General features: G+C 36.8%; 1 protein-coding gene across 6 annotated transcripts in view; it reads left to right on the top strand.

Annotated features, from left to right (window-relative positions):
- Positions 1-15386, top strand: part of JKAMP (JNK1/MAPK8 associated membrane protein) — a 449359-nt gene that overhangs the window by 429195 nt on the left and 4778 nt on the right. For 5 of the 6 annotated variants that reach the window (XM_069092068.1, XM_069092069.1, XM_069092067.1 and 2 more), the window contains 3 exons: positions 5925-6131; positions 8333-8514; positions 14722-14798. In XM_069092068.1, the coding sequence (XP_068948169.1) occupies positions 5925-6131; positions 8333-8514; positions 14722-14798 (466 nt within the window). Of the gene's footprint in view, positions 1-5924; positions 6132-8332; positions 8515-14704; positions 14799-15386 lie in introns of all 6 variants that reach the window. The other variant, XR_011169041.1, reaches the window with a different exon arrangement.

The following is a 15386-nucleotide window of genomic DNA, read 5'->3' as shown; positions in this document are numbered from 1 at the left end:
ATTTGATGTTTGAACAACTAGTCTGTGGTCTGGCTATACATGTTCAACTAACCTGGAAATGACTTCCATCACAGTAACTAGTTATATCCTCTCTACTAAGAGATGGTCAGTTGGATTTTTTGTGAGGTTAAATTGTGAGTAGTTAAATTGGAATAGGACAGTGTGTACCATGAAGGGGGTAATGGAAAGATTTTGTTCAATTCAATAAATCTTCATTCATCTTCAGAGGTAGGGTCTGCCAGTGGACCTGTACTAGGCCAAGACATACTTTCTGTTCTGGAAGAAATCATTTCTGTGCTGGAACAAAGCCATAGAAGAAAACTTAGACTGCTTTCTATTTACTTTCAACAAGGTGGTAATAAATACAAACATAACATTAGCTTTTTACATTTATATTGAACTTTAAGGTTTGAAAAATGTTTAACATATATTATTTCATCCTCCTTGTAAAGATAAAGTATAATTATCCCAGTTTTACAAATGAGAACTATAAGAGACTTAAAGAGGCCCATGACTGTAGCTATACAAGACAAGCTTTAAACCCAAGTCCTTCACAACTCTAAGTCCAGCATACTTTCTAAACCATGCTGCCTCTCCCATGTGGACAGCTCTCTTCTTTTTTTTATTATGATTGATGAAAATTCCTTCTTTTTTTTGGAGGGGGGAGAAGGCAGGGCAATTGGGGTTAAGTGACTTGCCCAAGGTCACACGGGTAGTAAGTGTTAAATGTCTGGGGCCACATTTGAACTCAGGTCCTTCAGACTCTAGGGCCAGTGCTCTATTCACTGTGCCACCTAGCCACCCCGAAAATTCATTGTTTATTAAACTTTGTTTTGATTTCATTATACTCCTTAACTATTGTAATAGCCTTCTAATTGGTTTCCTTCTGTCCTCCTCTACCATCTATTACAGCTGTCCAGAAAAAGAAATCTTGTAAAGCACAAGTTTTAGACCTGACCATATCACTTCCCTGCTCAGATATCTTCCATAGCTCCCTCTTGACACTGAAGGAAAGAAAGGAAAAAGCTAATGAGTAAGGAGATCAAAAAGGTGTAGATGGGCAGTGGTACTTGAGCTTGGTCTGGAAAAAAGCCAAGGTTCTAAAGAGAGAGGTGGTGTTGCAGTGGGGTATTGCCTATTGGGGTTTTGCTATGTGTTGTGGTGGAACCGTTTCAAAGAATTCAGTCAGACCACCTCTAACCCAAGTATAGGCATTTATTGAGATTGATGCCTCTCATAGAGTGGGCTAAGTTTCAAGAGGAACCAACAACTTCAGAGGAAGCAAGATGGATTTTTATAGGGTAAAGATGCTGATTACTGTGGCGCCAATACAATATTAACAGCACCCGTGATCACTATAAATTTACTGGTATATTGCTCAATTGCAAAATATAACAGACTCTCCATATAGAAGACAGAGGCAAAACATTTATTCCAACACCAGAAAACCAAATCCCCAAACCAGAAAGCTGATTCCATCATGGTAGCAAAGAAGTTAATAACCCACAACAGCACAGAGAGCCACAGCATCCTCTAACCTTCTCACAAACCAATACAAGACCAATATTTACAGATTTGTCTCCCACAGATGCATGCTTTCCTCCAACCATCTAGCTTACTCTGACTCCCAGCTTCCTGTGGCTCTGCTCTACCCTTCAGCAAACTCCTCCCACCACAGGTTCCATGTGACTACATTCAGCCTATTAGGGATCAGAGTTTATTTTCAAAGCAGGGAAGGTCTTCGAATTCCCTTAGGCTTATTAAGGGGTCAGGGAATATCTGAATATCTTCAAATTCCCATTACAGTTACACAATGAAAATTTACACAGACTATGATTAAGAGTAAAAAGACAGGAGGAGTTTGTTAAGGTATTAGGTAATGGAGGAGGAACCAATGTTAGGTGATTAAACATTCTGGTCATGCTGCCCTCCAGTTGTGGTCCTGTCTGATCAAGATGGAGAGTTGGGCATTGTGGTCCTGTCTTTGGCTAAATGGGTGATTTGACTCTGGTTGAGTATAAGAACACACCTGTTGAAATATGTGGAATGGGTCTGGGGGCAGTTGCTAGGTAGAGGAAGTAGATGGGTTCCCATCACATGGACATGCCTTCTGTTCTGTAAGTATTTTGAGTTCATGGACACATCTATTGTTTTAGTGAGCAGTGAGGCATATATGAAGAAGTTAGGATATTGATACGGGGGGAGAGGGTTGGCTATGTAGGTACAGTGGGCCTGCTGTTAAGTGTGGCCTTTAATGAAGTTAGAATATTGGGGCTGGGGGCAGCTTTATTAGGATACCATCAGTGGGACATCCTAGTATGGGGGCATAGACCAGCTTAGAGAGGGGAAGAGGGGAAGGTGAGAGGACATATCCTGCCTCCTTACTTGGGATAAGCTGGTCCCCATTTCTGTAATACATGGTGGCCTCACCTTCACTTCTTAGAATCCTGAGCTTTTTTCTAGATAAAATATCAGTACCTTAATTTGGCTTTTTCATTTAGCCTGCAGTCTGTCTTCCCAGGCTTATTTTACTTTGCTCTCCTTTAGGCCCTCTGTGTTCTAGCAACACTGACCTACTTGTTATTCTGTGAATTTAGTAATCCATCTATAATCCTAGCTCCTTTGACCTCTGGAATATCATATTCCAAGCCCTTCAGACCCTCAGTCTAGAAGCTGCCAGATCCTGTGTTATCCTGATTGTGTTTCCACAATATTCAAATTGTTTCTTCCTGCCTTCTTGTAATATTTTCTCCTTGATCTGGGAATTCCAGAACCTGGCTATAATATTCCTAGGAGTTTTCTTTTTGGGATCTTTTCCAGGAGGTGATTGGTGGATTCTTTCAACCTCTGTTTTGCCCTCTGGTTCTAAAACATCAGGGAAATTTTCCTTGAGAATTTCTTGAAGGATGATTTCTAGGTTCTTTTTTGATCATGGCATTCAGGTAGTCCAATAATTTTTCAGTTATATCTCCTGGATCTATTTTCCAGGTCAGTAGTTTTTCCAATTCTATATTTCACATTGCCTTCTATTTTTTCATTTGTTTGGATCTGTTTAAGAGCATCTTGATTTCTCATAAAGTCACTAGATTCCATTTGCTCCAATCTAATTCTGAAGGAATGATTCTCTTCAGTGAGCTTTTTAGATTCTTTTTCCATCTGGCAAATTTGACTTTTTAAGGTATTCTTCTCCTCATTGCCTTTTTGAGCCTCTTTTGCCATTTGGGTTAGTCTATTTTTTAAGGGGTTATTTTCTTCAGTCAGGCTGTTGACTCATTTCATGGTTTTCTTGCATCGTTCTCATTTCTCTTGGCAATTTTTCCTCCACTTCTCTTAAGGTCCTCTATGTCCTGTAACCAGCTTGTATTTTTCTTGGAAACTTTTGGTGCAGGAGTTCTGACTTCATTGTCTTCCTACTGTTTCATGCTTTGATCCTTTTTGTCCCCAAAATAGGAGTGCAAAGTTGGATTGCTCTGTTTGCTTTGCTTCCTTTGCCTGCTCATGGTGCTACACAATTACTTGACTTTTGGGCTTTTTGCCACAGTAGGACTCTGCTACCAGATAGGAGAGCTTCATACCAAATGCTGGGGTTTTCTCAGCTGCTGAAGGTATTAATTGGGTGCCCTCTCTGAGCTTCCACACGCTCTGACCAGCTGGTCGCACATCCCAGGACCTCCACCCTAGATCCAAGCAGTTAAAGCAAGAGTGATTACCCCTCAGACTGATTGCTTGGTCCCCCTACAGTCTGCAGGCCAGGAGCTGAAGCTGCGACATGCATGCGGCTGCATGGATGATTCTTGCCCCTGGTCAAAGGCCAACCATACTCCCAACTACTGAATTCCAAAGTCCACACTGCACTGACCTCTCACTTTGTCCTTAGCATCTATGGGTTGAAAATTCTGGAAACCACCACAGCTGCTGGTGATCTGAAGTCCTTCTAGTCGGTGGCTGGGCAGGCCCGCCCTGAGGCTAAAACCTCTGGGTTTCGTGGGGCTGGGCTCCCAGAGCATTGTGCTGGCCACTTCCTGCCGGCCTGCTGGGCTGTGCTCAGCAGGAGGTTAGCTTCTCTGTGTCATTTTGTGGGTTCTGTAGCTCCAAAGTTTCTTTAGAGTTCCCTTTTACATGAATTGGGGGAGGTGGAATCCGGAGCCCCACAGAAGTCCTGTTTCTACTCTGCCATCTTGACTCTGCCCTATAGTGGTAATTTTAAAAGTGATACCACAATAGCAGTGATTTATCATATGTTACCAGAAAATCACTTTCTGAACCTTTTTATGGAATAAAAATTCCTCTTTCTTATATGTTGCCACACTCAATTGGCCATTATTGGAAATTATGATTTTTTATCCAAAAATATGAGTAGCACTAGTAGCCAAAAATGAAGTTAAATAAAATTATAGAGTAAAATATTTTAATGTTATTTATTCAATGTTACCATCCTTATTCTTCACTGAAATTCTGCTTCCATGCTATGTGTTGGCACAGAAGTGACCATTAATTCTCAGAATCATTTCTGTAGAGCAGAAGCTCTGGCACGATCAGCTAAGCTGGAAATTTTTGGGAGGATGGACCTGAAGATGGACTGTATATTGTCTGAGGCCCAACCTGGTTGAGTTGAGACAGAAGCACATTATCTGGATAGCAGATCATACATATTACCATTCACTTCACCTTGAAAGTTGTTTGCATAGAGGGGTTCCATTCTGAATCATTAAAAGTCACATTGATAAAAATCAAATATCCTCAAAAATATTGAAGCAGCATCCTTATCATAGACCTTTAAAGTTTAGAGGGACATTAGAGGTCATATATTCTAATATTATCACTATATATTCTAATTTTATGACATCCCCAATAGATAGTTGTCCATTCTGTGCTTATCTGTCACAGTACTGGTATACTCACTACTTCTTGAGGCAGTCCATTCCACTTTTGTGGAATGTTTTGACCCTAGTTTTGCCTTTTGAGCTAACAAAGAATTATTTTAATAATAATTTTCATTCTTCTGGATAACTCTCAGATAACTGAGGATAACATTCCTGTCTTCATCCTCTCCTCCAAATAGTTTGTTTTTCTAGGCCTCTCATTCCTAGTTCTTCCAGCCAGTCCTCATGTGACACAGTTTTGAGTCCTCTTATCATCCTGGTTACTCTCCTTTGGACACCTCCCCACTTGTCATTATGGGGATCAGTTTTGGACACAATATTTTCAGGTGTTGTCTAACAAGTACAAGAGGGTACCTCTCTATTTCTGGGCACCATGCGTTTACTAATGTAACCTAAAATTTTGTTCGCTTTTTGGGGCAGCTACTTCACATTGTTGATTCATTATACTGTGCATTATCAGTGTAGGACTTTATAATCATCCCTGTTAGATTTTATGCTAGTAGATTTGATTTATTGTTCTATAGAGATCTTTTTAGTTGTCATCTAACACTTTGTTCACCCAGCTTTATGTTATCTATAAATTTGATCCAAGACATTTCTAAAAACACTTAACAGTGTCAAAGACACACCAAGTAACATCTCTCCTGGTTGATATCAAGTCATTAATGTTCTTTGGTTCTAATTGTTCAATGAGTTCTGAATCCACCTAACTATCCTGAAATTACTTGTTCTTCCATGAAATAGATTCAGCAAAGTGAACTGGAAACTCCCAATAAACATTTTTTGTAATAATGATGGTTGTCATCCTGTTAAAGAGATATAGATAATTTCAATGTAAATTTTTACTTAAATTGGCCATTTGCCAGTGTTCAGTCTGGGAAGGGTATCTCTTTTTTAGTAGGTTGATTTTAAAATCCTTCTCAAATTTCATATTTGCACCTTCTCTGTAAAGTTTTCTTTGGTAGAAGGCTTCTGGAAATCAGATTCAGAAACAGCTACATGTAACTTTATAAATTTCATGCCATCTTTTTCTCCCTCTAGTTCCAGTGCATTATTTCAGCATGTAACTGCCTTATTTGAATGCAGTGTGGCAGCTATTGTTACATTACTTGTGAGTGATCCAGTTGGTGTTCTGCAAATTCGTTCTTGTCGAGTATTGATGCTTTCTGACTGGTACACAATGCTCTACAACCCAAGTCCTGATTATATTACCACAATACACTGTACTCATGAAGCTGTCTACCCACTGTGAGTATAGAGTTCTTCCTAATTCAATTGATTTCATTCACTTTAATATTTATTAAGCCTCTGCTGTTTTGCAGCATTAATCCTTAAGTGTGTTTTCTGTTAATAAATAAAACATTAATGTAAACGAAGATAAATTACATAGTTTCTTAAAGGTATTCTGTATAGACATACAGATTACTTTATATACACATATGTAACAAAATCCAAATAGTGTAAAGAAATGTTTTAGGGTCTGTACTAGAGGGTTCTGAAATTTAGAAGGATTTGCTAGAGTGGTTGTTACTTGTGAAACAATTTCTGAGAGCTTCACACAATTATAATTTCATAGCCTATTAAAATGCAGTATGCAGATTTTATTTTCTTTGGAACTTCAACCCTTAAGAAACTTGTTTGGTCCTAAAATTTTAGAAAGCCTAACTTAATTGAGGATTGCACGTAGATATGAAATGTCACTGTAAGATTTTGAGACTGATTCTGTAAGCTACATATGAAGATCAATCTTTTAAGTTTATAAGATATCTTTAGTGTTGAGTGGTAGAGCCCACAGAATAAGTGTATGGTCAGCATAGGGGGAGCATCATCCAAAAAGTTTCACGAAAACATAAATCAAGAAACACGAGTAACTGTAATAGAAGTGACCCTCAGGTTCTTTTAATAAGACAAGCATATAACCTGCCTCTAATTCTTACCTTAACTATGTCTTCTGAAGACCAGGGTAGACCTATTTAGTGTAAGAATCCCAAGGAGGGGGCAAGAGGGCTGAGAGGGAGTCAAGAAACCATTCTAAAAGTTGAAGGAAACTATGTTTTATGTCTGCTAATTCATTAAGAAGGATAGAAAATTGTCAAAGATCCCTGAATTATCACACCATGTACATAGGACTCGTTTCCATAATATGTATTTTCTTTGCAAATAGACACATACCTACTTAGTAATAGACTTTTGATGGGGAGAAAAGAGGGCAAAATCCCTCAGAAAATAGACATTGGAAAGAGTTGAAGAATTTCTTATTTTGAATGCAAATTTAACTAGAAGTTTAAAGAATGAATGTGGAGATTGCAGTTGTCGTTGCTACAATTGCATAAGTGCTATTTTCAGCTCCCCTTTTATACTACTTCATGGTTAAGACAGGAGAGTAGACATAGAGGGTTATTAGTACAGGCTGAATCTTAGAAGCTGAGCATTTAGGTCCTTAAAGAAGAAAGAAACCTGACAAATAACTTCTCCAGAAGATTATAGAACTTTAGAGAACAAAGTGACAGGTGATTGATACCTTCCTCTGATGAGATAAATAGTTAAAGGAAAGGCTGCTTATGGGAGCTCCTTTATGTGTGTAAGAGCTCAGTAACATTTGAACAAACCAAAGGCAGGTTAGCATAAAGATACTTATTTTTAGTACAGCACATAAAGACCATGTATTAAACCTTGCAGCGTACTGTGTTGAAAACAAAAATATTATAAGAAGGGTGGGTAGGTAGATAGAGTGAATAGAGCACTGGCCCTGGAGTCAGGAGGACCTGAGTTCAAATGTGGCCCCAGACATTTAACACTACCTGTGTGACCTTGGGCAAGTCACTTAACCCCAATTGCCCTGCCTTCCCCCCTCCAAAAAGCAAAATATATATAAGAACCCTATAGTGAAGAGTGAGCATGCAGTGGGCAAGTCAGGGGATATGATACTCAAGCTAATTTAAGAATCCTAGGGTTTCAGGGCAGAAGGAAGGACTAGAACTAAGAGGAAAACATTGGAGACTCTATGAGGTCCATGTTAACTCTGACTGGGTATGTAGCCTGTGTGTCACATTAATGTTGAGGATTTTTTGTTTTGTTTAGTTTTTGGTGAGATCTCTTACTTCATTGGTATAGGAAACTCCTGGTGAGAAAACATCCATTACTGATGTATATTGGCAAAACTCTTCTTTAACTTAGAGTCTTAAGAGAATTGCCAGCCTTTAACCTAATCCATAAGATTCCTGTACAACCTTTATATAAAAGATCTGCAAACTTGATCTTCTTATCAAAGAATGAACTGTTAATATACTAAACTTTTGAGACTTTTTTATTTGAAACTGGCTATGAAATAAAAATTTATAAACTAATATACTTTTCACTTGAAATTTTTTTTCAAGAAGTACCATCATATTTATTATGCACTAATCTACCTTTTCTTTAAATTTTATTGTTCTAATTTTATTTTATAGATATACCATTGTATTTATCTATTATGCCTTTTGCTTGGTGTTAATGATGCTGCTCCGACCACTTCTGGTAAAGAAGATTGCCTGTGGCTTAGGGAAGTCTGATCGATTTAAGAGTGTTTATGCAGCACTTTACTTTTTCCCAATCTTGACTGTCATTCAGGCAGTTGGAGGAGGCCTTCTATGTAAGTGGGATAATGTTAGTGAAATACTTTAATCATTTATACATGTAATAAATAGTAAATGTCATTTTATTTCTTTAAATGTTTTAAACACCTTTACTTGATATAAAATATAAGTTTATTTTAGAAGCACATCGACCATCTCTGATAACATATATGACATTCTGTACCTTTAGTTCACCTTTTTACTGAGGAGAGAGAAGTTTGTTTAATGATTAGTTTTCTGGAATCAAGATTAGTCATTGTAATAATCTAAATTTTAATGTATTTTAGGGTTGTTTTTCTTCATGTTACTCTATTTTACTTTCTTCTGCATCTCTTCATATGTCTTCCCAAATTCTTTGAATTCTTTTTTGTCTTTTCTTTCATCTGACACTATAATATTCCTTTACATTAGTATACCAGCTTGTTAGCCATTCCCCAGTTGATGGCTACTCATTCTGTTTCTAGTTATTTGTTACCACTGCAAATTCCCTGCCTTTGACATCCTTGAGATACATGTCCAGCATTGGTATTAGAGTTGGAGTATGAGTAATATGACCATTTTTCTCATGAAACTCCAAATTGTTTTCAGAAGTGATAGATTGATTTAATTTACCAGCATTATATTTGTCTTTCCACAGCCCCTGTAACATTCTTCATTTCCATATTTTATTATCTTTGCCAAATTTCTTGATGTGAGGTGAAACCACAGAGTTTATTATGCATTTCTCTTATTGGTGATATGGAGCATTTTTTTACATGGTTGTAGATATATTTCTTCTTTCTAAAACTTTATATCCTTTGACCACTTATCTGTTGGGGAATGACTATTGGTGTTTTATATTTGTGTTACCTTCTTATATATCTTGCCAATCATGCTTTTTAAAAAAACATTTTCAATTTATTTTATTTACTTTTTGTTTTCAACATTCATTTCCACAAGATTTTGAGTTACAAATTTTCTTCCCATCTTTCCTCAACCCCCAACCCAAGATACTGAAAACTTACTACTGAATACCCCCCAATCTGTTCTCTCTTATATCCTCCCCACCCTCCCCCTAACTTTCTAAGTTAGGACAAGATGGATTTCTATAACCCAGTGCCTGTATATCTTATTTCCCTGTTGCTTGTAAAAAGAAACATTTTTAATTTTTGTTTTGTTTTTTAACTTTTTGTTTTGTTTTTGGAATCAAAAACTTTGATTTCCAGATTCTTTCCCTTCTTCCCTCCTCACCCACCCCCACTGGGAAGACAAGCAGTTCAGTATAGGTTGTACACATGTAACTAAACAAAATGATCCATAGTAGTTATGTTGAGAAAGACTAACTGCATTTCCCTCCATCCTATCCCACCCCCCTACTTATTCTGTTTTCTACTTTGACCTTGTCCCTTTTCAAAAGTGTTTGCTTCTAACTACCCTCTCCCCCAATCTGCCCTCCCTTCTATCATTCCCCTTCTTATCTCCTTCCCCATACTTTTAAAATGTTTTTTGTTGATGTATTTTGTTTTTACATCACCTTCATTTCTGAATATGCCTTCCCCTCTCCTACCCAGAGAGCCATCCTGTGTAAGAAAGAATTTAAAAAATAAAGGACAGCAGTTCAGTAGAACTGACCAACACAAAAACTGAGTCTGACAATATATGCTGTCTTCTGCACCCATACTTCCCCATCTCTCCAGAGAAGAGAGGGAGGAGCATTTTCTCATCTCTTCTTCCAGACCAAATTTGGTTGTTGTAATTGCACTGGTTTCAGCTTCTTTTTATTTATTTGTTTTTGTTGTTTGCATTTACATTTTTCTGGTCATTGTATTTGTAGTTTTCCAGATTTTGCTCAGTTCATTCTCTGTTTCTTCTCTGAATTCTTTCTGTTAATTTCTTATGATATAGTAATGTTCTGTTCAATCAGCACCACAGTTTGTCTAGACATTCCCTAATTGAAGGGATTGCCCTTGGTTTCTAGTTCTTTGCTATTACAACCAAAAAAATACTGCTATGAATCTGATACCTTTATTTCTATCTTTGACCTTGTTGGGATGTATACATAGCAGTGAGATCTCTGGGTCAAAATATATGGATATCTTCATGATTTTTTTTATCATGATTCCAAATTGTTTCCCAAAATAGTGATGCCATGTTATATAGCTTCATCATATTTTATATTGTAGTTATTATTAGACTTTGATCAGATATATTTGATGCACACAAAAAAATTCCCCAACACCTAACAAATAAGAGTTCCTTTTAGTAGTATGTGTTTTTGGTTTTGTTTGACTGGGTTTAATTACTTTTGTTTCGTTTCTCTAGCCTGTTCATTGAACTACTTTTCTGTTTTCTAACTTGTACTTAATAGTTCCTAATATCACTTCTTTCTAGTATAATTTGAGATCCGGTAATGCTAGATCTCCTTAATTCCTGTGGGAGTTTTTTGTCCATTATTTTCCTTGAGACTTTACTTGTCATTCCACCAGATGAATTTGTTATTAATTTTTTCCAGTTCTTTAAAGTAATCTCTCAGAAATTTGATTAGTATAAAACTAAATCTTAAAATAAGGTTATATCGTCATTTTTACAATTTTGGCAAAGTCTAACCATAAATAGTGAATATTTCCCCAATGATTCCAGTCTTTTTTTATTTCTGTATAGTGTGTTGTTTGCCTTCATAGGTTAATACCCAAGTATTTTATACATTTTTTCATTATTTTTAATGTAATTTCTTTTTCTCGTGTCCTCTTGGTTTTTCTTATTAATATAAGAAATATTGACAGTTGTGGGAGGTTTATAATATATATTGCTACTTTGCTAAAACTGTTAATTGCTTTAATTACTTTTGTGTCCTAAAATTTCTTTCTTTTTAAAAATTTTTAAAATAGTAGTGGAGACAGTGGACACCCTGGTTTTATTCCTGATCTTACTGTAAAAGTTTCTGGTATTTCTTCATTACATATTGTTCTATTTTTCAGTTTTAGATAGGTACTTTTGATCATATTGAAGAAAGATCCTCTCATTCTTATATATCTTAATGGCTTTTTAAAAACATATCTTGAGTGCTATATTTTGTTAAAGCCTTTTCCATATAATTATATAATTTGTTAGTAATGTGATTTATTTTATTTGTAGCTTTACTAATATTGAACCATCCTTGCATTCTTTCTATAAATCCAACATTGTCATAGTGAATATTTTAATATATTACTATATCCTCTTTTCTAGAATTCCATTTAATATTTTTGCATCAGTATTCTTTACTGATATTAGTTTAAAGTTTTCTTTCTCCAATTAACTCTCCTTGTTTGACTCTCAGGATTACTTCATATGAAATGGGAAGTTGGGCAATTTTTATATTAGAAGATTTTTTAAAACTTTATTTTTTTTGCTGTTTGGAGGGCAATTGGGGTTAAGTTATTTGCCCAAGGTCACATGGCTGGTTTTTATGTTAAGTGTCTGAGGCCAGATTTGAACTCAGGTCCTCCTGACTCCAGAGCTGGAGCCACTGTGCCACCTAACTGCCCCCTTTTTGAATTTTATTGAAAAAATAATTTTATTTCCTAGAGTAAGTTTACTTCTTAGGAATTGCACAATTAACTGGATATCCAATGCAGAATCTGCCCATTCCCCCTTTTTTGTTTTTGCTTTTTGGAAGGCAGTGTAATTGCGGTTAAGTGACTTGCCCAAGGTCACAGGGCTAATAAGTGTTAAGTGTCTGAGTCCAGATTTGAACTCAGGTCCTCCTGACTCCAGGGCCAGTGCTCTATTCACTGTGCCACTTAGCCTTCCCCATTACCTTTTCTATTATAAGATCAAATTACAATAGCAGATTTTAAGGTGTGGGAGGAGCAACTGCACAAAAATATTTGTATGACCTTTCAGAAATCACTGCTGAAATTTAGGTCTAGAAATTTCCAGAAAACTGTCCCAAACTCAGTTTTTTGTGATGACCCAACAAGAATCGAGTCTCATTCTTTCTGGTCCTCCCCAACACTTTCCTGTGATTTACCAAACCCTTACTGAATTGAGCGGCCTTTAAAAACAGGATCAAGGACTAGCTTAAATTTAGAAAGTACCCTTTCCCAGTGCAATTGTCAGACAACAATAAATTCCACAAATTCCCTCCTGCTCCAAAACCTCAAAGCCTTGAGGATGTTCGAGGCCCAGCTGAGCCTCCTAAATCAAGACTGTTTTGAACAGTGATGCCCTAAGACTGCCAGTAGTTTCTTTATTTTTTTCCCTCTGAGTTTTGGCCAAATTGACTATATGGTACTATAAGATTGTAAGGTATTCAGTTTTTCTGTTTTTAAGAATTTCAAGCATTCAGGTATAAGTTCACTTTGATTTTTTCTTCTATCATTTATATGAGACAACTTTTTTTATTTTTACTCTGGCTATTTTTACATATTCCAATCTGGGTCGATAATACTTCACAATAGCTTGAAATTCAAGCTGTGGAAGCTCCTCTTAGTCTGGATAACATCAAGACTTTCCTCATCTTGGGGCAGCCAGGTGGCGCAGTGAGTAAGAGCACCGGCCCGAGCGTCGGGAGACCTGGGATCGATTCTGGCCTCAGATACTTGGCACCCACACAAAAAATAACTGGCCATGTAACCTTGAGCAAGTTACTTAACCCCAATTGCTTTAAAAAAAAAAAAAGAATTTCCTCATTTTCAAATCAACCCTCCAGGCTTAGAATCAGAGTCTTAGCCAGTGGACCAACTCAAACTTATAGAGCTTTTTCTGGAGTAACAAACTCTGAACACAGGTTTCCCTGTTTTTTTTTTTAAGCAATTGGGGTTAAGTAACTTGCTCAAGGTTACACGGCCAGTTATTATTTCTGGGTGTGGTGCTGAGTATCTGAGCCCAGATTTGATCCAGGTCATCCCAACACTGGAGCCGGTGCTCTTACTCGCTGAGTGACCTGGCCGCCCCTAAGCAATTGGGGTTAAGTAACTTGCTCAAGGTTACACAGCCAGGTGTTTCTGGGTGGGTGCTAAGTGTCTGAGCCTGGGATTCGATCTCTAGGTCTTCTCAACACTGGAGCCGGTGCTCTTACTCGCTGTGCTACCTGGCCACCCCTCCCTGTTTTTAAAATGACTAAACTGTGCAGTATAATTTAGAGTTTTCATGAATCCTCTGAAAGTTCTTCATTCTCTGCACTTTCATTCTGTTGTTTTCGATGCTCTAGAAGCATGTGGACTTAAGAATTTAGAAGAGTTTCTACTGTTTCAAACTCTTTGGGGAAGACAAGCTGCGAGGCATCTTCCTCCACATCGCCGGTGTGAGGGTTGCAGCCTGTAGCCGCCATCCTGCTCAGGCTCCATGACTTAGAAGATCTTAATAATAATTTTCTTTTAAAAAAAAATGTTTTAACTTTTTGCAATTACATATGAAAACAATTTTTAACATTCTTTATAATTTGTGAATTCCAAATTCTCTTTTTCCCTTTCCCTCTCCTTGAAAAGGCAGGCAATTTTGATGTAGTTTATACATATGCAGTCTTGTAAAACATTTCCATTAGCTGTGTTGCAAAAGAGAATACAGACCAAAAGAAAGAAAAATAAAGTTTAAAAAATGTGCTTTGATCTGCATTTAGACTCCATCAGTTTCTTTTTTGGGAGTGGATAGCATTTTTTATCATAAGTCCTTTGGAATTGTCTTGGATCATTGTATTTCTGAGAATAACTAAGTCATTCACAGTTGGTCATCATACAATATTGTTGTTACTGTGTACAATGTTCTAGTTCTGCTCACTTCATTTTGCATCAGTTCATGTAAGCCTTCCCAGGTTTTTCTGAGAGCATCCAGCTCATCATGTCTTATAGTGCAGTAGGATTCCTTCCATCACAATCATGTATATCTTGTTCAGCCATTCCCTAATTGATGGATGGATCCCTTAAATTCCAATTTTTTGCCACACAGAAAGGAGCTGCCATAAATATTTTTGTACATACAGGACCTTTTCCTTTTTCTTTGAACTCTTTTAGCTATAGCCCTAGTAGCAGTATTGCTGGGTCAAAAGGCATACACAGTTTTGTAGTCCATTGGGCATAGTTATTTGCTTTTTCAAAGCACGTTGGTATTCAAACTTTTTCCAAAGGTAAGCTAGCTATAATTGACTACAGACAACCTCTGTGAAATAGTTAATCCATTATTTTTTTTTGTTTTCCCTGAAATTTGCTTATAATTAATGAGGATTTATTTGATTTTTTTCAAACACAGCATTATTTGCCTTGCAGATTATGCCTTTCCATATATTGTATTAGTCTTGTCCTTGGTTACCTTGGCTGTGTATATGTCTGCTTCAGAAATAGAGGTAAGAGTCCTTTTTACCCATTGTTAAAAGATTTTACAGATTTAAGAACTGGTTATATGTCAGTAAAGAATGTGTAATAACTCTGGTAGCTTATTTTATAACCCTTGATAAACAGCTTAAAATAGTAACGCAGTAAGATATAGTAGCTTTCGCTTATAGGTAAGCTTATGAAAGAATGTACTACAAACTCATAATTTATCCAAAATGACTAGAGAGGATATTCTAGTTAGTGAAATATTCTGGCTAACTGAAACTTAACCATATACCTCTCATTATCCAACACCATAGATGATATGCTGTCACATAGAGCTGAGTCTTCATGTAATGGAGGCTTATTCTTTTTCAACATCAGATCTTTTTGGTCAAGATCTTTCATTTCCCTCCCACCTTGAACAGAGTATACTCATTTCAGCACCTCCGTGATTTAAAATTTTCTCTCCCCACCAAAACAGATTGCATTCCCTCTCTCTTAGTAATTCATTCCAATGAAGAGTTCTTCATTCTACTGCCATCCTGCCAACAAGCCTCTTAAAGAATATATTGAACATTTTCTTTTTTTTTTTTTTACACGGCCAGTTATTTTTGTGT

This window comes from Petaurus breviceps, unplaced genomic scaffold (genome assembly GCF_028583685.1).
Source record: "Petaurus breviceps papuanus isolate PSGF00001 unplaced genomic scaffold, PetGlider_PUasm1.0 189, whole genome shotgun sequence".
Lineage (NCBI taxonomy): Eukaryota > Metazoa > Chordata > Mammalia > Diprotodontia > Petauridae > Petaurus > Petaurus breviceps.
This window is presented reverse-complemented; position numbering and strand designations above follow the sequence as displayed.